The sequence below is a fragment of the Neoarius graeffei genome, chromosome 22, assembly GCF_027579695.1.
Source record: "Neoarius graeffei isolate fNeoGra1 chromosome 22, fNeoGra1.pri, whole genome shotgun sequence".
In the NCBI taxonomy this organism is placed as follows: domain Eukaryota; kingdom Metazoa; phylum Chordata; class Actinopteri; order Siluriformes; family Ariidae; genus Neoarius; species Neoarius graeffei.
Genome location: NC_083590.1, coordinates 2,349,689 through 2,373,375, shown reverse-complemented (window position 1 = coordinate 2,373,375; position 23,687 = coordinate 2,349,689). Strand labels below are relative to the sequence as shown.

The window sequence follows — 23,687 nt, the reverse complement described above, 5'->3', positions numbered from 1 at the left end:
ACCAACTCCCGACCAAGCTGGTGTGCGACCTGCTAGGAGTTGTATTTTCAAAAAGAGAGATGGCCACCTCGTCCCTGACTGGACAAAAGGGCAGTGCCAAAGACGAAATAAAACCACCACTGGAGGCCACCGCGGTCAAAGCTATTTTTGGTAAGTTTAGCCATTTTGTGTGTCTAATCTGCTGCACGTATTAAGATATACAGTATATGCCATTTTTGCAAATTAACACCACTACTACTGCCATTATGTTTATGTTGTACCGCACCATTATCACAAAAGAAACTGACCTTTAGAATGTTGCCATGTCTTTTACTGTTTAATCACATATGGGATTATGTTTTTCACATTACTTTGCAGAATACACTCTGCAGAAATTTCCCAATGTGGAACTATCCATCCTGAGGGGAGCTGTCAGGAATAAGTTAAACAATGTCAGCAAGCTGTTCAAGAAAACACAGTAAGTGTACTCAACAGTGAACACACACACACACACAGGCATCAGGAAGGTCACCACAGTCTTAATCCATAGTCAGCCTGTGTAGCTCATTGTATAATTAAAGGAGAATTCTGGCAAATTTTTAAAAGTAAACAATCCATGCCCCATGAGAATGGCCAGGATAAGGCTTAACAAAAAAAAAAATGCTGCAATACAACTGCATGTTGAAATTGGCTGGAATTCTCCTTTTAGGCTAGCATTTCTTTTGACCCACTGACACTGCTGTAAAATAGAAATCCATATACATTAGTAGCCTATGGCAAACATTGTGTTATATTTTTTGCTAGCTAAATAAATAAATACATACATAAATCATTAATCTGTATTATATCTCTTTCTCTGTTCCTCTCTCACACACCTAGGGCTGAAGCTGGATCCGATGGACCCTGATCCTTCAGACATTGATTTATTAGTGGAAAATAAAAACTTTAATTATATACAGATTGATTCTTCTGTTTTTATTTTAGGCAGATGGAAGCATGAAGTCATTTAAGTGGGTTTTTTACGTTTGTGGATACAATTAGGCTATTTATTATTGTTTGCTGTGTGAATTATTGTAGCCTACTTTTGAAACTTGAATAAGAAAACCATGGTTTAAAAAGCATGGTTTGGTTGAAAAAAAAAACATGGTTTATGGCAAAGATTATACCATAGTCATGAACCATGGTTTTCATGGTTACCCAAAAAACATGAAAACCATGAATAACTATAAACCATGGTAAAACCATGGTTAGTTTTCATAGTAAAACCATGGTTAATTTTCGTAAGGGGTCTGGAGAAAAATACTGACATGGCTGATCTTATAAAATAGTCCTATAAAACCCGTATATGGCTGAAGAGTGAAACGAGTTTTAACAAATGATGAAAACTTTTAACATTTTAAACCTTTAAAGCGTGTGATATAGTACTCTGAATAAAAGACGTGTTGCTGCTTACCTTCACTCGACGCCATTTCGTAACAGCGCTGAAATGGAAAGTGAAAGCAACTTTACTCGTCCGGGGAAACGTCACACTTCTGGTTGATTAAATCATCTTATGAATTTCGTGAGTAAAACCTGGCTGCTCATTACTCTCTTAATGATTGTGTACTTATCTTTTCCCACCTGTTTTCTGAATGCTGGTGTGATACTCACAAAATGTGTTTTGTTGAGATTATTATTATTGTTTCATTTCCTCTGAGAGTCACTTTTTGGTTTATCGCTATTGTATTATTTTAGTGTAGTCTGTCTAACTCAACAAGAAGTCACACAGAGAAACACACAATGACATGCTGTTGCGTGAAATGGACACTGGGTGGCAGCACTTACCGGCGGCGTCACTGGGACTCTTTGCAATGCACCGCGAAAGTGGGGCTCAGAATCCAGATGAGTGGAGAATGAGTAACAGTTGTCCTGCTTCGCTGATTTCTGTCTTACAGGTATATTTCCAGGTTAATTACTCACTTTTTCTGTGACTTCAGATGTTTATAAGGGTGATTCTTAGACTACGGGTACTTTTATGTTATTTGGTCATATTTTAAAAAATACTTATAATTTTGGACAAATTCCACTTTCTTTGTCACACTACCAATGAAACCCACTTAAAAAAAATTTAATAGCTTTCTATTATGATTTTTTCATACTTTTCAACCTCCTGGAAGGTGTCAAAATCACTGTTTTCTCCTTGTCGCACACCCAGACTTTTAAACTAAAAGACTGAAAATAAAGTTTAAGAATATGACTTAGCTGGTAATTATTAATGTACCTCTATTAAATAATAGTCACATAAATACAATGTCATATAATATTTCATTTGAGTCCATCATTAATATATTTTTTTATACAAAATATGCCTGTCGCACAGTATTGGCGTCATTTCCACCACAACACTGTAATGTCCCTTTAAAAAGTTTGTGAGAAAGATTGTTTGTGTGGTTACCATGGAAATCTACACTGACATCAGAGCACATGTCGAACATGGAGGGCATTTAAATTTTCACTAAAAACTACTGAAGAAAAATCAAGGTAAATATTGCTTGATCAGTAAATACATTTATTGTACGTCATTTCCAAACATGCTGTACTGTCATGGGTGTTTTTAAAGAGATGAAAATTTTAAGTTAAATAAGAGTATCTTGCATACATGAAATGCTAAGTATTAATTCAAAGCTAATCAGTGAAGCCATTTTCCATTTTTTCACAAAAAAGTGTAGAAATGTCATTTCCACCACGGTCATTTCCACCACACTGCTCTCTGTGGTGGAAAAGACAGTATGTGGTGGAAATGACATTTAGGATGATAACGTTCAGGTGACATGGATTGTGAAAGAAGATATATGTAATACTTAATATAATAGAACATGTTACATAATATTAGAATAGAAATTTTTAAATATTATACAATATTAATATATTTATTTAATTTAATCTTTTTTTAAGATGCCGCCTAAAACAACAAAACAAAGGTCACAAGCCTATAGGGACAAGATAAAAGCTGACCCTACAAAATATGAGGAGAGACTTAAACGAGACAGGGAGAGATACTTACCCTACATACTTACCATACACACTTACCATACACACCCTCTGTCATACACTTTCTCACTCACTTTCTCTCATACACTCAGTCACACTCTCTCTCATACAGTACACTCACTCCCTCTCATACACTCACTCATTCACTCTCATACACTCACTCGCTCTCATACACACACTCTCTCTCTCTCATACACTCACTCATCCACTCTCACACACTCAGTCACTCTCTTTCTCTCATACAGTACACTCACTCACTCTCTCTCATACACTCACTCATTCACTCTCTCTCATACTCTCTCACTCATTCACTCTCTCATACTCTCTCATACACTCACTCTCTCATACTCTCAGTATCTCACTCTCTCTCTCACACAGTACACTCACTCTCTCATACACACTCTCTCTCATACTCTCATACACTCACTCATTCTCTCGCTCTCTCATACACACTCTCTCATATACTCTCTCTCTCATACACTCAGTCACTCTCTCTTTCATACAGTACACTCACTCACTCTCTCATATACTCTCTCATATACTCTCTCTCATACACTCAGTCACTCTCTCTTTCATACAGTACACTCACTCACTCTCTCATACACACTCTCTCTCATACACTCTCTCTCATATGCTCATACACTCACTCATACACTCTCACACACACACTTATAGGCCTAGACTGTTACACCCATCTAAGCCCCCTTCAGGTTCAGCATTGTGGGCGTTGATGCCCTGTTTTTAAGACCCTCTGTTAGGTCATCTTTCTATTAGTAGGCAGTTCCATGATGTTCCATGATACAAATCATACAATTTCAGGAGTTAGTTACAGTTTCAAGTACAGAGTGTTCATTTAAGAGACCAATTAGAAATTTTAAGAATCCACTTTTTAATATTTCTGCCTTAAGCCATAGGTTTAATGAGTTATTTGCAGCCTATGAACTGTACTCATTCATGTTTGAGACATCAAGTCAAACTGTTTGATGAAATTCAGATATTGGCTTGGCACTAAACTAAAAACAGGTGTGTTTAATTATTTTGTGAACTGTGAAATGAGTTTTATAATTTTTCTAATAAATATACTTTTATGTCAATTCATTGTCATTTCCACAACACCTGGTCATTTCCACCACCACATGTCATTTCCATCACCACACATATTTTTTGAAAATATTCAAACAGTTCTCATCACACATTAAAACTATATGCACAGTTTCTGAGATCTTGTGTTATTTAACATAAAAAAATAATGCTATTTATTTTCTAACAAGGTCCTACCCAAACCAACGTTAAGTTTCCCACTGTGACAGGTGTTCAATACAGCATTTGGTCCATAGGACAGTTAATTTATCTCATTTAAAAATGCATGGTTGTTTTATATCATGGACAAATGGGTAAAGTTACTTACAAACATGATCCTAAACAATTATTAAATGGTGTAATTTATTCTACTTTTACAGTTATAGATTGAGATGTGGTGGAAATGACGTTTCTTCACTGCGGGTCAGATAAAATGTCAAAAATAACAATTTGTCTTGTAATCTAAGTTTGAACTCTTACATATCTTAAAACTAGGTATGTTATTTAAATGTATGATACTGAATTAGGTAAATTTTGAAAAAGTTTTTTTTCATCAACTTCACAATGGTAAAAGTGCCCCTAGTTGAAGAAACGCCCATAAGCTCATATGTATCCCCGGTGATGTGTGGTCTATAAGCTAAAAGCTTGTTAAGTGTGTAAATAAAGTAAAGTGTCACGGTGCGTGACTATAGAGATCTTGCAGTCACATGACCGGAAAGTACACAGATGCCATCTTGTCGGTAAAGAACACCGCTGAATACTGCTGCACTCGTGTACAGAATGGATCAATTTCAACCGACGGACTACACAGCTCATTTTTCTAATGAACAGATAACTAGATATATGTCTAAAATAAACGACCTACAGATTAGTGACCCTTATGGCTTACCGGACGGAGTTTTCATGACCGTGTCAGTGGATGTTGAACTGCCAGCGGAATACCCAGACGTGTATAATTACCTCATCAACTTTCCCTCGCTGTTCAGTGGTGAAGCACTGTGTGCTTATAAATCTCTGGACAGTTATCTTTACAGAAATTCAGGATTTGTCAGCGACTCAGATGTGGCATCTTGTAAACAAGAAAATGATCCTCACTGGATGGGTAAGTCACTTAAGTATTACTAGTACTGATACAGGGGTGATAGCGTTCCGGCGTACCGTGGCTGGGGAAAAAAAAAAAAAATCTAGTTCGCCCATTGTCCTGTGTCATTCTGAGATGCGCAGATAGACAGTAAAGGGAATTCGGAATTCCCTTTACTGTCTATCTGCGCATCTCAGAATGACACAGGACAATGGGCGAACTAGATTTTTTTTTTTTTTTCCCCAGCCACGGTACGCCGGAAATCCGGCGCGGCGCCGGAACGCTATCACCCCTGCTGATAGCACTGACCAGCCGATTATAGAATAGAATAAGGTAATTCCAGCTGTAATTCCAAATCATCCGTTTTGTTTACCATGGATCTGGCGTTGGAGAGGTAGAGGCTTAGCAGTGGAGGTTTGAGTAGCTGTTTTCTGAGCTTAGTCAACAGGCCGGCTCTACAGCCTCGCTTTTGCTTCCGCTCCCGGCGCCTCCTTCGCTTTGCCTCCGATGACAATCCATGGAGACCCCGCTGGTCTCGCTATCTCATCCGGAATGTTTTTTTTTTTTTTTCTCGTCCGGAATGTTGTGCATGCAATGGAAATCGCTACAAACCGTCATTTTATGCTGGAAACCAATGTCCAGTAAGTCCATACGGTTGTAGTGGATATTGAAGTCTGGTACAGATGAACAACACGCAAAAATACACACAAAAAACATAAAAAACGTGCACAGGTAGGGAGAGCTTGTAGCCGCAGCCGTTGTAGTAGAATTGTATATAGTAGGGTTTTCCAGAAGAAAAGGTAGAAGTAGAAGGCGGAAATATGGCGTTTGACCGACAAGATGGCGTCTGTCACAATCTGGATCGGCTGTGACGTCACATGCAAGTGCTCCATTGTAGTGGGGAAAATGGCGTCCGACACTGAAGCCACATGTTTCCTTTCATTTGTTTCTTTCGGCTCCTGGGCATTTGTGGGTTATTACTGTATGTGTGAAAATCAGTGTGTGTGTGGCACATTATTCGAATTGGGCATTTGTGGGCTATTACTGTACTGTGTGAAAACCAGTTGTGTGTGTAGTGCATTGCTTGAAATGCTGAAGCTAATGCTAATGCTAATGTGCAGGTGAAGGCCAGCTATGGCTGCAGCCTTGGTGAAGGGCACAACAATAAGTTCACGGGTTAAAGCGGCAAGCTATGAGTCAGCCATGTTTATTATTTCAGTTTGTGTTCAGGTGTGTAAATGTGAACTAGTTTAACTGCAAGAGAGATTTATTCTGTTATATTAAGTGAGCACTTAATGTACTTTATGTACACTTAAGGGTTATTTTACAATCAGGGTACAAAGTTTGTGTCACAGGGGTCCAAAATTCAAATTGATTCAAACTGGTTCTTGTACCAGTTTTTAAGTGAAGGACAAGTTAAAGAACAGATTTCAGGTAATTTTTTGACGCGTGTATGGTAGTTTTGTGTAATCTGCTATAAGATAAAGAAAAGTAGCAAAAATGTTATCAAAGACTCCTTGTCAAAAAATAGCTGATAGAAATAAAATTCCAACAGTTAAGAAATTGTTAGTAGTCCATAACATTCACCTAATGTTATAGCATGTTCATGAACTATTTAGGGTTTTTTTCTAAGTAAATTAAGTGTAGCTTTAAGCAGGGCTGGGAGAAACAAATGAAGTGATTCTCGGAGAGGACTTTTTTTTTTTTGACAATTCAGAATCCACTGCTTCCATAGTGCTTTTAAATATAAGGCTGTAAGCGTTGTGTTAGTTGTCTCTCATATTTATGTCCCAATATCTTGACCACATTTTAGGATGAAAATAATCATTTTAGATATGATATTTTATATTGAAAAATTAGCTGTCTCGGAGAGGACATTTTTTTGACACAGTTACAGACTAATTTGATCAAAATAGTCTGAAAACTTACTGGCATTCAACATTAAAACTTAACTATGTTTCCAATGCTTTGGAACCAAATATGTGTTTTATGGTATAAAGAATGATGTAAGTGCATCCCTTTTGGAGCTACCTGTGGTCAAAAAAAGCACTTTTTCTAAATGACACGAGTAATTTTGCTAAATATGACATATTGCCATACATTCACCAAAAATAACATTATCAACAATTTTTTTTTTTTTTTGCATGGTAAATAGAGCTATCACAGAGCTACAATAAACAACCAAGTTTATTTAGTCAATCCTTTTGATATTGAAGATAAGTGTTAAATGTGATTTTTAGCTTGCGTACCCTGATTGTAAAACAACCCTTAAAGAAAATACTCTTTTGATGAGAGATAATGAAGATGTGTGTTTGAGAGAAAAGTGTATACATGATTGGTGATGGACAGATGACATGATTAAAAGGGAAAATGTTTATCTTTGATTCAATACAAATTTTGATATGTTTATTTCTTGAAAATATGAAAGTATATACATTTAATGTGAATGTTATCTAAAATGGTTAATACCAGTGCTTTAATGCAGACATAATAACAGAAATAATTCATGATTGCAGTGAAAAGGTTAAAATGAAAGTGAGAATAAACATAATCCAGATGAATGGAGAATGAGCAACAGTTGTCCTGCTTCGCTGATTTCTGTCTTATATTTCCAGAAAGCTCCTTTCAGAGGATTTTCTATATATCTGTCAGCGGAGACCAAGCCGGGACCCGCTACACTGGTGAAAAGTTGAAGCTCTTTTAAATAAAAATCTTGAATTGAAGAAGTGTGTACTTTCTTTCCCATTATATATGTGCATCTCAAAATGTGTCAAAATATCTCAAAAATGTCCAGAAGATGATCATCGACACCCTCCACAAGGAGGATAAGCCGCAGAAGGTCATTGCTGAAAAGGCTGGCTGGAAAAGGTGCACAAGCAGCAGGGATGAGCGCAGCCTTGAGAGGATCATCAAGAAAAGCTGATTCAAGAACTTGGGAGAGCTTCATAAGGAGTGAACTGAGGCTCAGGTCAGTGCACCAAGAGCCACCACACACAGACATCTTCAGGAAAGGGGCTACAACTGTCACGTTCCTAGTACCAAGCCCCTCCCGAACCAGAGATAACATCAGAAGCGTCTTACCTGGGCGAGGGAGAGAAAAAGCTGCACTGTTGCTCAGTGGTCCAAAGTCCTCTTTTCAGATGATGCTGAATTTTGTATTTCACTTGAAACATTTTGCATTTCATTTGAAACATCACACTGGACTTCAAGCACCTTGGATTCTGTGCCTCTCCATTCTTCCTCCAGATTACAGGACCTTGAGTTCTAAATTAAATGCAAAATTTGCTTTCATGTGAAAAGAGAACTTTGGACCACTGCGCAACAGTCCAGTTCTTTCTCTCCTTAGCCCAGGTAAGACACTTCTGATGTTGTCTCTGGGTTGGCAGTGACCTGGTATTAGAAACGTGACAGTTGTTATACGGTGCTGGAGTTGAATTCGAACTGGAAGCATGAATCTGAACACTTTCTGAAAACAGAATTCAAAATGGCAGGGGACAAAAACGAAGTTACTCAACTTATTCAATCAACGTACTTCCAAAATGCCCAGTGAAAGGAAATGGACAAACAGGGACAATATGTTCAGTATTGCCATGGTTAAAGGAGCATTTAGTAAGACTGGTCCCCCCCCCTTGAGATTTCATCTCTGGCAGTTAAGTGCATGGGTTCAAAATTTGAATGTTAAGGTTTGGTTTATTATCTAATTAGCATTATCCTCATTAGATAATTAGGTGAAGCTCTGTCTGTACAACAAGAAATTATAATTAATTATGCTTTACACTTAATCCAGCACAAAGTTCTGATACAGAATTAACTGATAAAACCAGAAATTTCCTACAACTAATTTTTTTTCACATCTGGTTCTTCGTCTGTAATTCGGCTCTTAGATTGGTATCTCCACTCAGCAGGCACTGATCTGTGTTTGGTGATTAATGACGATTAATATATATTTCTCCTGATGTGGTCATCTGCTGTAGAAGTGGTGGGATTTCTGCAGTATAGATCACACTAAATTATTGGTCCTGGTTGCAGCCCTGCTGACGTACAGCCAAACTCTCAGGGATGATCACTCATTAACAATATCCAGGTTAGAGCTGATGATTTAATTAATTACTCTTGGATTAAATCTCTGGTTAATACATACATGGTATTTGTAATCATGGAAAATGACTTGTAACTTCCCCTCTAAATGAGAGTTCGGGTCAGATGTGGCTGATGTAATCAGTTCTCGGTAATTGATTCCATTTCCTAACGTATACATTCCACAGCATTCTAAATGTCAAAAATCAGTCTTACACAAATCTAACATTAGAAAAAAACATTATGTAAGTCTTTTCAGGTTGAATAAGTACATGAAAATGGGGTGTGAATTTTTAATCGGCAAAGATAATTTCTTGTGTGATTTACTGTTTAAGAGCGAGATTCCTCCATCTGTCCTGGATGAGCATTTACTAATGAACGCTAAATTCATGGTTATTATGCTCATTATGGCCATGTTATTTTTGTATTCATGTAAAATGACCTCCTGATGGTATCATCCATCAACTGTAGAAAACATGGATGGTGTGGCTCTATTGCCTCCCATTCGATAGAACTGAAGTGAAATTTCCTCTGCCATGTCGTCATGTTTGGAGCCAGAGTCTGTGCAGTAGAAATGAGAATCAAAGTCAGGTACACCCGCTCATTTAGTTCGGCCGTCCGCTGAGCGTGTCACAGAATATCTTCACTGTGGAAATCAATCTTACAGCTATCCAGAGAGCTTAAATAAATTCAGCTGGAGAGATTTCATTAAAACAGATGCATACAGGAAGGACATTTTTCACATGAACTGGAAATTCAATTACATTGATGCAACTACCACTACCCAGTCATCACACCAGTGTGGAATTCTCCAGCAGTGCAGTATGAGTTAAAGGCGAACCGAAGGCAATTTTTTATTATCAAAATTCTGTTTCTCATTTTATTAAATATAGGAATGCATTTTTGATCACTATTTTGTTGCTGCTATAGCAAGTTATGAGTGTTTGAAATATGCTCTGTAATATATTAGTCCATATGTCAAAGCAATGGCCGTAAATGAGATTCGCTGAGACCTGTGCGAGACATCGTAGGACGGAAGTAAAACGTACAGCGGAAATCAAAGTGACCGACATGTGCCAACGCTGTCAAAAGACGCGCGCGCCCTCTTTCAAATGCTGATGTCATCAAGCCGGAAGTTTTGTTTGTTTTGATAGAAATCAGGAAAGTTTGAAAAAAGTAGGCAGTAATCGTCATTTAAACTTGTTTTTGTGCAATATTTCGTTTGGAAAACAGTTTTCAAAATGGCGGCAGTGACACCTGGCTGACACTTCACGGTTCGAAGTCTCGCACAAGTCTTGTGAAGATCACGCGGATAAGCGACGCCCGCCGTGGACCAAACGAACTAAATTCAAAATGGTTAAAAACCGAATAGGCCGATAAGTATAATATTTAATTGCAATTGGTTGCCAATACGAATCACGATATAAGGTTACTAAAACTGAAAATGTAATTGAATAACACGTTAATTAAGAAATAAAGCAAGTTTAAAAATGACTTCAGTTCCCCTTTGTGTGAAGAAAATTACTGAACACTAAAGCTATGATGGATAGACAAATGCGGAAAGTGAAGTAGAAGTTGTAGGAGGATGGAGAAGGTCAGAAATATAGAAGGGAGAAAAATTTCTGAGGGCTTTAAGTTGAAGTCAATTTTTTTTACAGGGAACCAAAGTTTTGGAACAGTTATACAGGAGATTGTGACAGTGAGGGTGTGGTCGAGCGTCAGCTGTTAACAGCAAGGAGTCAGGCTGAACCAACAGGTAACATCTAATAAGTTACAGTGGTGCTTGAAAGTTTGTGAACCCTTTAGAATTTTCTATATTTCTGCATAAATATTGAAGCTGTTCTGTATGGAGGAATGGGCTAAAATTCCTCCAAGCCGGTGTGCAGGACTGATCAACAGTTACCGGAAACGTTTAGTTGCAGTTATTGCTGCACAAGGGGGTCACACCAGATACACAGCAAAATCCCCAGTGTTGAATTAACACCCAGAGTGTTGATTTAACACCCTACTGTGTTTTATATAGGTCCAATTGGACACAAATTAACTCTGATCACGCGGATTCAACACTGAGGATAATTCAACACTGAGGAATTTGCTGTGTACTGAAAGCAAAGGTTCACATACTTTTGCCACTCACAGATATGTAATATTGGATCATTTTCCTCAATAAATAAATGACCAAGTATAATATTTTTGTCTCATTTGTTTAACTGGGTTCTCTTTATCTACTTTTAGGACTTGTGTGAAAATCTGATGATGTTTTAGGTCATATTTATGCAGAAATATAGAAAATTCTAAAGGGTTCACAAACTTTCAGGCACCACTGTACACCTGTGTCTAATTACTGGCTCTCTATTAATTATTAATGTGTGTCTCTGTGTGTCTTTAAGATGGCCAGTAAGGAGAGTGAGAGCTGTGTTCCCCAGTGTGTGTGTGTGTGTGTGTGTGTTAGGGGTCGACCGATAATTGGCCTGGCCGATATATCGGGCCGATATTCTGCATTTTTAGGGTTATCGGTATTGGCCATAATTTCCACCGATATGCTGATAACATGCCTTTTTCCAGCCATTTCGTTCCTAACGTGACTGTCACTGCACGTCCTTTCCTGCACTCACCTCTCCGAGTTCAAGAACACAGTCCTGCCCACCACAACATCTGATTTGTTTGGCACAAGAGATATAGCCAATCGACACGTGTAGCTAAATGCTGTGAACTGTTTCAAGGCGGCCGTACGGGTACTCGGGCAGAAGCGGCACAAGGGATACAGCCAATCAACACGCGTAGCTAAACGCTGTGAACTGTTTCAAGGCGGCCGGATGGGCACTCGGGCAGAAGCAGATCCCACTTCAAGGTAAGGACACGCTGCTTTTGCCGCAATAAGTCACAAGCACACAAGTTGCAAAAGCACAAAATCATTATATGTTTACATTCTTCATCTACTACTCGTTAAAATTGTCCATTTGCATCTGTGTAGCCAGGCAAACTTAGTTTACGGAAGGAAGCACTTGAATTAGCCTACAACCAACTAGTCTCGCTGAAACTACATGTAATGTTGTCCATAGTAAGCAGTCCCCAGCATAACGCAGGCTGCAGTCATTTTTAAATCCCCGTCTGGAAACGTTGTGAATGTGTCAGTAGTTCTACTCGAACAGTAGAATGACAGCCATACAGAGAGGTGGTCAAGGGAAGACGAAATAAAACGTAGTGTTTGTGTTCTGTAGGCTAGTGCAAGCCTACTGGCTATTTGTTATGGTGATGAGTAAACTTCATGACGTGACTCGTGCTCAAAAAGCGCATTGCACTTGTATATGTTAGGTAACTTTATAAAGCGCTATTTGAACATTTAAACAAGCCAGGTGTGATATGGTGCTAGTAGGTTGTGTAATACTGTAGGGAGTTTGTCAGGACGCTTGTTGTGGGCTCAGTAATTAATTGTGTCGTGGATGCACACTTGCTTGGATAAATGGTAATGAACGAAATACATCAATTAAACTCTTGACTTAAATGTTGTTATGCTTAAATGTTCTTAATATAGTAGGGAGTGATTTATTTTTTTATTGGTGAATATTTATTTTATTATTATTTTATTTCTCATTTTATTCTAACTAATGTTTGACTTTATTGTACAAATGCTGCTGGCATCTCCCTGCACAAAATTTCATGTTCAATTTTACAATTAAACATACATTTCATGGATATGAAGGTCTGTGTCAGTGTGTGCTATGTTTAATTTCATGTGAATTATAATGTTTACATTTATCGGTTGCACATATTGTTTATCGGCATCCCAGTTCCATAATAATCGGTATCGGTATCGGCCCTGAAAAAAACATATCGATCAATCCCTAGTGTGTGTGGTGGTGGGGGGGGTACACCTAGATAATCATTATAAATAACTGCGACGCCTCCTCCTCCGCCAGTTAGACGAGGCTGGTGTATATAACTGTATCCAGGAGGACTCGCTTCATTTAATGCTATATATTCATTTGGCTTAATCCATGTTTCAGTTAAACACAGTACATTAAACTCCTGATCAGTAATGAGTTCATTAACCATTAGCGCTTTAGATGTAAGAGATCTAATATTTAATAGCCCCACCTTTAGATCAAAGGTGCTGGCAGCAGCTGTACAGTCAGTATGATCTAGTTTTATATTGATTAGGTTACTGGAACAAACTCTCTGAATATTTCTACCTTTTTGTTGAGCTCGGGGAACAGACACAGTCTCAATGTAGTGGACCCTGAGTGACGACTCTGTGCAGCTAGCAGACAGTCGGTTTAGCCTGTTCGTCTGCTCCCTGGCCTTGGCTCTGGATTGTCAGAAATTAACTAGGCCTGTTCTGAGACTATGACCTATGCTGCAGGAAATAAGAGCAGCACCTTCCTGTATTTGTGTGTGTGTGGGGGGGGGGGGGGGGGTAGTTAGGAAGTCGCTGAAAAGTGAAAATAGTAAAATGCACTTTGAACTGTGGCGACTGTTTCCGAGTTCCTCATTGTCCCAGCATCAAAGTCATTACAAAGTTGTTAAGATGATTTCTGATGAGGCTCTGGACATTCTGAAGCTTGTGGATCTCATATTCTCTAATAAACCCACAAAGTATTTCTGTTGGTTTTGTACACAATTTAAAAATAATTTAAAAAAATAAAATGAAATCAAATTAGACATAATATACTGGAAGCATCAATGTATAATAATTTATCATTCAAGGATCTGCTTCAAAATTTGATGAACTGTTTTTGTCTGAACATCCTGGATATTAATTTCATGTTGATACCATTTTTGATGCTATAAAACTCACATCCCGTATTTGACCTAATTAGTGTACAGAGCACCTGTCAGTGACAGCGTAAGTTCATGGCAGCCTTCAAACATGCTCACCACAGACTCCAACTCCTAATCATCACAGCGCCCTCCCTCTCCCAAGTTATGATTAGGAGGACACCTGCTTCTAATCCCTATACAAGCACACCAAACACCACAGCCTGCTGAGAAGTATCGTTGTGTGTTCTCATGCCTGATCATACCAAGCCTTTCTGTTTCTTTGAAGTGATGCTAATGTATTCTGACTCTAGCTAAATATGTACCAACTTTGAGACTCTGGTTTCCCTCTGACACCCCAATTACACATTAACCAATCTTTGGCACGAGCCTGACCTCAATTTTCATCTCACGACTTGGCTTTATTCACCAGTTTGCGACACAACCGCTCTCCCCTGCAACTGCGTCCATAAGTACAGTCTGACAGGATACTTTGCCACCATGGATGCAGCAGAAGAGGCAAACTGCACTTTCAGCTCAAGGACAACTGTTGGGAGAACATCAGCAGATGTTGAATGATATTGACATCCGCCTCTCTCAGCTCACCGCTGCTGTATTGCAGACCCTCCTGACCCGTCCAAACTCCAAAGCCCGGTCACCTGCTGGCCCAATGTTCCGTCTGGCCTGTGATCTCCCGAAGGCATGACAGCCCCTGACAAAAGGATCATTCTGACACCCCGGTGAGTCATAAACATTTTCCTACCCATCCATTTCTGAAACTCAGTGTCTTGCTATCTGTATCAGAAACCACCCATGTTCTCTCTGCTCTATTAGACTCCGGGGCAGAGGGTAACTTCATGGACACTGAAATTTTTCAAAGGTTTGAGCTGCCCACTGAGGAACATCAGTGACCTGTGAGCCTCCGAGCTATCAATGGCAGCCCCATTGAGGATGGATGGATCACAAAAAGAAGACCTCTGGAGATCCAGGTCAGGGCCCTGCACAAGGAATATCTGTCACTGTACGTCACCCAAACTTCCAGCTATGCTATCGTGCTATGATTTCCATGGCTGCAAGTACATGAGCTACTCATCTCCTGGCAGCAAAAAGAAATATTGAAACAGTCCCCATCCTGCTATCAGTACTGCCTGCAATTGCCCCAGCTCACCCTGGCTTCCACCTCCATGGAGAGCCCCTCCCCTGGGGGCACTGAACAGGTCCCAGCTTGCTACTGTGAACTCCAGGAAGTCTTTAGCAAGGCCAGTGGATTGCCTCTTCACAAACCATATGACTGCATCATAGACCTCCTTCTGGGCAATACCCCTCCACGCAGCTGCATTTACCCACTTTCTAAAACAGAGCCAACAGCTATGGAGGAGTATGTACAGGAGGCACTTCAGCAGGGTGATATTTGTCCATCCACATCCCCAGCATCCATGGGTTTCTTCTTTGTCGAGAAGGGGGGGGGGGCTACAACCCTGCATTGATTATTGAGGCCTTAACCAGATAACTCTCAAGTATCTATACCCATTATGCCATGCCCCATCTGCCCTAGAACAACTAATATCTGTTCATATTTTCACCACATTCAACTTCTGAAGTGCCTATAACCTGGCACGTATATGGGAAGGGGATGAAAGGAAGACAACATTCAGCACCACCTCAGGTCACTACGAATATCTCGTCATGCCATATGGACTATCTTGCATGCCCAGTGTGTTCCAATGTCTCATCAATGACATGCTCCAGGACATGCTGGGATGCTACGTTATCACTTACATCAATGATATTCTGATTTATTCTCCAGACAAAACTAGTCATTATGAGCATGTCAAGTCAGTTCTCAGCAAGCTCCTGGAAAATCAGTTGCATGTCAAGGCAGAGAAATATCAAGTCAAGTCAACTTTATTGCCAAATATGCTATACATGCTCGACATACAGCACAGATGAAATTTCAGTCCTCTCTGACCCATGGTTCAAACAGGCAATGCAATAAATAAAAATAGAATAATTGAAAAAAACAAACAACAATATAAACAGTATAAACACTCTAGATAGGAACTAGACGTAGACTAAACACTCATATATACATACATATACACAAACACACACACACATAAATTGGTTCAAATAACCAAACAGTCAAGGGCACTTGAGTTATAGCAGGTAAACATGAAACATGAAATAAGCAGTATAAACAAACTAGCAGCTGTTAAGATGAGGTAGTGTGGAATAGTGCAAATGAGCGAGGTAAAGTGAGATGTGCGGTCCCTGAGTTCAGTGTGTTAATGAACAATGAGATGTTATGTGTGTGAGTGAGTGTATTGGGGGGAAACTGTGAGGATGACATGTCAGATGCTGAAGGGGGGTGTGCAAACAGAATCTGTGGCAGGGGGCAGAAGGGGGAGGAGGGGCAGAACAGGGAGGGAGTTGAGCCTCCTGACTGCCTGGTGAAAGAAACTGTTCTTGAGCCTGCTGGTTTTGGCCCGGAGACTCCGCAGTCTCCTCCCCGACGGCAGCAGGCTGAAGAGGCTGTGAGATGGGTGGGTGGGGTCACCTGCAATCCTGATGGCTTTGCGGGTGAGGCGGGAGTTATAAATATCCATTAGAGAAGGGAGAGAGACACCAATGATCCTCTCAGCTGCTCTCATGATGCGCTGCAGAGACTTGCAGCAGGACACTGTGCAGGCACCATACCACACAGTGATGCAGCTGGTCAGAATGTTCTCGATGGTGCCTCTGTAGAAAGTGTGCATGATGGGGGCTGGGGCTCTTGCTCTCCTCAGTTTGCGGAGGAAGTACAGACGCTGTTGGGCTTTTTTGGCCAGTGATGTGGTGTTGTTGCTCCAGGACAGGTCTTCAGAGATGTGCACACCCAGAAACTTGGTGCTGCTCACCCTCTCCCCTGCAGCACCGTCGATAGATAGTGGAGCATGCTGGGTGTGCTCTCTCCTGAAGTCCACAACAATCTCCTTCATCTTCTCCACGTTCAAACAGAGATTGTTGTCCTTGCACCACATGGCCAAGCAGCTCACCTCACTCCTGTAGATTGTCTCATCGCCATTGTTGATGAGACCCACCACAGTCATGTCATCCGCTAACTTAATGAAGAGATTTGAGCTGGATGTTGGTGTGCAGTCGTGGGTCAGCAGAGTGAAGAGGAGGGGGCTTAGCACACATCCTTGGGGGGGCCTCCGTGTTCAATGTTATGGTGCTGGAGGAGTTGCTGCCGACCCGTACAGTCTGTGGTCTCCCCATCAGGAAGTCCAGCAGCCAGTTGCACAGGGAGGTGTTGAGTCCCAGCTGGTCCAGTTTATGAATGAGCTGCTGAGGAATGATTGTGTTGAATGCTGAGCTAAAATCTATGAACAGCATTCTGACATACAAGTCTTTTGTCTCCAGGTGTGTGAGGACTGAGTGGAGGGCAGTGGAGATGGCGTCATCGGTCGAACGGTTGGACTGATATGCAAACTGGAAAGGATCCAGGGCTGGGGGGAGAGTAGACTTGATATGCCTCATGACTAGCCGCTCAAAGCACTTCATGAGGATGGGAGTGAGTGCGACAGGGTGGTAGTCATTGAAGCAGGAGGGAGACAGCTTCTTTGGGACCGGGATGATGGTGGTAGTTTTGAGGCACGTGGGGACAACAGCCTGGCTCAACAAGATGTTGAAGATGTCTGTAAAGACATCTGTGAGCTCCTCGGCATAGTCTCTCAGGACATGACCAGGAATGTTATCAGGACCCGGGGCTTTTCGTGCACTTGTAATCCTGAGAGCTCTCCTCACTCTGTCTGGGGACAGCGTCAACACCTGGTCGCCGGGAGGTGGTGGGGTCTTCTGTGCCGTGGTGCTGTTGTCTGCCTCAAAGCGAGCAAAGAAGTCGTTCAACTGATTCAGCAGAGATGTGGAGTTGTCACAGGTCTGTGGCGAGGGTTTGTAGTCTGTGATGGTCTGAATCCCCCGCCACAGGTTCCTGGTGTCTCTGCTGTCATTGAAATGGTCAGCAATGTGCCTGGAATACTGTCTCTTGGCCACCCTGATGCTTCGTGACAGATTGGCCCTAGCTGTCCTCAGGCCCACCTCATCCCCAGCTCTGAAGGTGGCGTTCGGAGCCCACAGGAGCCTATTGAGGTATTTCACCTGACGTCACAGGGTCACGTGACGCCCGGTGTCCACCATTTTGGACGGCAAGCTAGCTAATGTCAACAACAGTAGCTGGTATGTTACTGTAGCAATATTTACGTTCAGTCATTTGGATGACTGTTAAAACCTTTCAGTCTCAAGTTTTTCCTTTACTGGATTTACTAGTTTACTGAGCTAGCGCGCGCTGGCTCCCGGCTTGGCCGGCTAGCGCGCGATGGCTCCCGGCTTGGCCGGCGAGCGCGCGATGGCTCCCGGCTTGGCCGGCGAGCGCGCGATGGCTCCCGGCTTGGCCGGCGAGCGCGCGATGGCTCCCGGCTTGGCCGGCGAGCGCGCGATGGCTCCCGGCTTGGCCGGCGAGCGCGCGATGGCTCCCGGCTTGGCCGAGCGCGCTAGCTCAGTAAACTAGTAAATCCAGTAAAGGAAAAACTTGAGACTGAAAGGTTTTAACAGTCATCCAAATGACTGAACGTAAACATTGCTACAGTAACATACCAGCTACTATGTTGTTGACATTAGCTAGTGCTAACAGCTAGTTGCTAATACACTGCTACAACTACACCGACCCTAATAATACAGTTCTTGGTCATTGCCTGGTAACAGCAAATTTATAACGGGCCATGTCTCAACAGAATAAGAAGTTATTTCAATGACATTTAATAACATTTTGTTTATCCTGAGGACCGAAAGTAAATGAAAATGTGAACAAACCTTAGCTGTAATCAGATGGCGACCACCGGCTCCAGGGACGACCCGCTGATGTAGGCATGTTACCCAGCCTGACACAAAATATTTGTAGGCATCCAAACTCGTATACGCTTTCAGATCAATACCTGTGTATGGCGATGGGTTTTTAACGACATAGGTATACAGATCATGTGGGCCGAAGTCAGGTAAAGACGAGGGCTTCGTGTACTTCCGTACGTCAGTGAACAATCCTGGTGGAAGCAGGTAAACGTCGTTCTCTAAGCCTGCTAACCTCAATTTTTGCAAATACCTCTCCCTCTGCTCGCCCTGTAAATGCCCTACGTCGCTGGTAGTGAAGGTGTTTTCTGCATCTCGCTCCTTTTTCTTTTATGTTTTTCGTTTGTCGCCTTCCTCGCATTCAAACTGATTCGAGCCGTGCCGTCCAAAATGGCAGCATCACATGACTTGGTCACGTGAGTGAAATACCTCAATAGACTTCCCCTGTCAGCCATGGCTTCTGATTGGCCCGACTGGAGATGGTTCTGGTGACTGTAACATCGTCCATGCACTTCCTCATGTAGGCAGTGACGGTCTCCGCGTACTCCTGCAGATCTGTGGTGTTGTTGTAAGTGGCCGCCTGTCTGAACATGCTCCAGTCAGTGGTGGAAAAACAGTCCTGGAGTGCCTCTGAGGACCCCTCTGGCCACACACGTAGCTGGTTTGGTGACTTTAACCAGCGGCCTGTATGCTGGCATTAGCATAACAGTGGAGTGATCTGAGGCCCCAAGGTGGGGGAGGGGAAGGGGCTTTGTAGCAGGGCTTTGAACCGGTTCAAGGAACGAAAACGAAAACCGGGAACTTTTTCTATTTCACATGGAACAGAAACAAAACCAGAAACTTTATTATTTTTTATGTTCCGGAACAGAAACGCTTATTAAAAATAATGGTAACTGGTTAATACCGGTTTTTATTTCGTTCCTCAAAGTTTCCGTAGCCTACAAATAAAAAAGCCATTCTTCTCCTGCGCAAGTTTCTATGACCCGCTGGGGTTCACTTCCTGTGTGACGTTCGCTGACTGAATGGAGAGAGCGGGAAGGTGGACTGCTATCACGTCTCCATTACTGAGTGTCTGAGCAAAGAAGAGCCTGAACGATGCAACCTCCCTATTGGCTGTTTGTAAAAATGTATCAATTGTTGCCCTTCCCACGGGAATCATCGCGGACTCGAGAGACGAGACCTGACGAGTTAGTTTGTTGGTAGCAGAACAAAATGTCTGGACACAAATCGGGTTTTCAGAAAAGGAAAGAAAATAAACGGAGGGTCGAAAATACAAAAAAGGAGGCAGAAAATGCAAAACGAGTTTTAAGGTAGGACAAATGGTTACTTTTCTGAGGCAGCCCGCCGTGGCTGCCTGCAGGCTTATTTATTATAGCCCATTTAGTTAAAATAGTTGATATAAAGTGTTTATAGTTATGTGATGGTTGTCCTGATTTAGACTGGTGTTTTTTTTTTTTTTTTTTGGGGGGGGGGGGTTGCGCGATGTTGCACCCGGGTCCAGATTAGGGCAGAACCGGCCCTGGCTACATTTCAGGTGTAGTTTGTTTTATGAATGTATGTACTTGCATAGATGTGTACTTGGTCTTCCAATATGGCGCCTAACAAAATCTCGCGGCGCGGTGACGTCATGCGGTAGCCCTCTATAGAGCCTGACTAGCCTTTGGTAACACACTAAACCAGGGGTGTCAAACCTGATCCATAAAGGGCCTTGTGGCTGCAGGTTTTCATTCCAGCCATGCAGCAGCACACCTGACTTGGCTCATTCAATCAACTGAACTGTCTTCACACAGTCAAATACTTGCAGCCACACCCACCCTTGATTAAAGGGTGGGTGTGTCAGTTGATTGAATAAGCCAAATCAGGGTGCTGCTGCATGGCTGGAATGAAAACCTGCAGCCACACGGCCCTTTATGGATCAGGTTTGACACCCCTGCACTAAACGAATTATCTTTCATTTTTGGCACTTTTTCTGTTTGTGTAGATGGGAAGACATACTGAGAATCCAAATTGCCAACATTTGAAATAATAATTGTTTTGAATTATTTCTTGTCTTATTTAATGAAGGTTGTAATAGAATTAGCCTACATTTGGCTTAAGCCAGATGAGACAGAGACATAATTTTATAGCCATTTGTTAAACCGCTGACAGGGAACGTAATTAACCGTTCCGGGAACAAAATTTTTTTGGTCTAACCCGTTCGGGAACGTCTATTTAATGGTGGAACCCAAAACCGGAAACGTTAAAATTCCATTTCTGTTCGGAACGAACCAATAGGAAAAAAATTCTGGTTCAAAGCCCTGCTTTGTAGGCATCTTTATGTATTGTGTAAACATTGTCCAGAGTATTGTTTCCACGTGTAGGAAAGTTGATATGTCCATAGAGTTTTGGAAACACGCTTTTGGGGTTTGCATGGTTGAAATCCCCAGCCAGGATGAGGAAAGCATCTGGGTAGGCTGTCTGCTGCTCACTGATATGCTGATAGAGTTCATTCAGTGCTTCACTCCTGTTGTTATTGGAGCCGGGAGGGATGTATAATGCTACCAGCAATATGGCTGTAAATTCCCTCCGCAGATAGAATGACCGGCACTTAGATAGATAGATAGATAGATAGATAGATAGATAGATAGATAGATAGATAGATAGATAGATAGATCTTTATTGTCTCCTCAAGGGAAATTTGTCTTCACCAACTGTCAGACTTGGAACAGCTACAACATATAAGTACAATAAAGACATAACCAACATTAAACAGGTATAACATGTGTACACACAGACAGAAGACATTCAGACAAAAACAAGCGACAAGCATCAAGACATTGAACAGATATCAAATCAAATATCAAATCAATCAAATATGCTCACTTAGACAAGAAACCATTCAGACAGTAGACCTACAACATATATATCTGCATCAGACAGTCCGTCACTATTTACCCAGTCCAGGAGAGTCCGTACAGGGTTACTGGGGGAGGCAGTTCAGTGCATGGATGGCAGATGGTACAAACTCTTACTAAAACATGCCTGTCTCCATCTTAAAGTCCTATACCAGCGACCAGATGGGAGCAATGTGAAAAATGGGTAAAGAGGGTGATTGTGGTCTTCAATTATTGACATTGCGAGGCATGTGACAGCTTTGAGGTTGAGCTCAGTAAGGTTGCGTGTGGGGTGGTGAATGATTTTGGATGCTGTGTGTGTGATTTTTGTCAGTTTGTTTCTGTTGGAGGTGGAGAGCATATTATAGAAGCAGGGTGAACAGTACAATAGAATAGGCTGGATGATGCTGGAGTACAGAAGGGACAGGAAATGAGGGGCGACAGAGAGAGCACTGAGCTTGCGGATGACATAGAGCCTTTGTTGAGACCTCTTGTGGATGTTAGTGATGTGTTGATCAAATGTCAGCTTATTATCTATAGTGAGTCCCAGGTACTTGAAATGGCTGACCTGTTCAACCTTCTGATTATGGATGAGGGTGGAGGGCAGAACAGTGGTGTCTGAATTGTGAAATATCATTTCCTTTGTTTTTGCCACATTGAGTTCCAGAAAGTTATCTGTGCACCACTGGGTAAAAAAGATAGATGATTGGTAAGCCGTGATAGAGTCATTGTCACTCAGCAAACCTAGAATGGCAGTGTCGTCAGAATATTTAAAGTATGTGGTGATGGGTGAGGGGCTGATGCAGTCGTTGGTGTAGAGGAAAGGGCTGAGAACACAGCCTTGCGGAGCTCCCGTGTTAGTGATGATGGTGGATGAAGTCACTGTGCCTATCCTGACAGCCTGTGGTCTGTTGGTGAGGAAGTTATGAATCCAGCGGATGAGGGGTGGTGGAATGTTGAGGTGGCAGAGTTTCTTTATCATCTGGTGGCGTTGAATGGTGTTAAAGGCTGAACTAAAGTCTACAAAGAGGATGGCTGCGAAGTTGCCCGGTGATTCCCGGTGTTGCAGGAGGGAGTGGAGAAGGCATGCAACAGCATCCTCTGTCCCCCTGCTGGCCCTGTAGGCAAACTGGTATGGATCCAGCAGGGGGCGGACAATTGGCAGTATGGTGTGGAGGATGAGCTTTTCCAGGCATTTCATGATGGAGGTAAGTGCAACTGGCCGGTAGTGGTTGGGTTCACAGGGGCGTGTGTTCTTAGGTACAGGGATGATAGCTGAGGTTTTCCAGATGGTGGGTATGGTTGCTGACCTGTACGAGTCCCAGAAGATGGCATGAAGAGGGGGGCCAGTTCTGTAGCACAGAGCTTCAGCACCCTGGCTGAGATGTTATCTGGCCCAGGTGCCTTTCCAGTCTTGCATCTGCTCAGCTGCCGTTGTACATCCTCTATTGTGAATGGGGGGTGACTGGGTGTGTCTGAGGGTAGGGCATTGAGAAGCTCCTCACATGTGACTGAGTGGTCTTGTGTGTCGAACAGTGCATAAAAAGAGTTCAAGGTGGCGGCAAAGTTGGTGGGATCTATAATGGTGGAGTGAGACTGACTAGCTGATTGTCCTGTGAGCATTTTTACTTTATGGAAGGCTTGTTTGGTATTCATGGTGCTGAATTCCTGTTCTAGTTTGTCTTTGTATTCATGCTTGGCTTTAATGATGTCCGTTTTTATTTGTCTCTTTAGTAAGTTGACAGTAGCCCAGCCCTTACGTTGAAAAGCCTTATGTTTCTCTCTCAAACTGTTTTTAATGTGATGGGTGATCCAGGGTTTGGAGTTGGGAAAACGTCTGACAGTTTTTGTAGGAATGTTGCATGAGACACAGAAGTTGATGTAGTCCATGAGCACTGTCGCCCTGTGCTCCAAGTCCCCCTGGA

At 41.9% G+C, this 23,687-nt stretch overlaps 1 protein-coding gene across 4 annotated transcripts in view; it reads right to left on the bottom strand.

The window, feature by feature from the left end:
* The window catches only part of LOC132870524 (GTPase IMAP family member 8-like), an 87,709-nt gene that overhangs the window by 31,894 nt on the left and 32,128 nt on the right, over positions 1 to 23,687 (bottom strand). For 2 of the 4 annotated variants that reach the window (XM_060904191.1, XM_060904194.1), the window contains exon 1: positions 1,433 to 1,456. The exons of 1 other annotated variant lie outside the window; for it this stretch is intronic. In XM_060904191.1, coding sequence (XP_060760174.1) covers positions 1,433 to 1,448 — 16 coding nt within the window. In that variant the 5' untranslated portion in view covers positions 1,449 to 1,456. Of the gene's footprint in view, positions 1 to 287; positions 409 to 1,432; positions 1,457 to 23,687 lie in introns of those variants that run through there. One more of the 4 variants, XM_060904192.1, reaches the window with a different exon arrangement.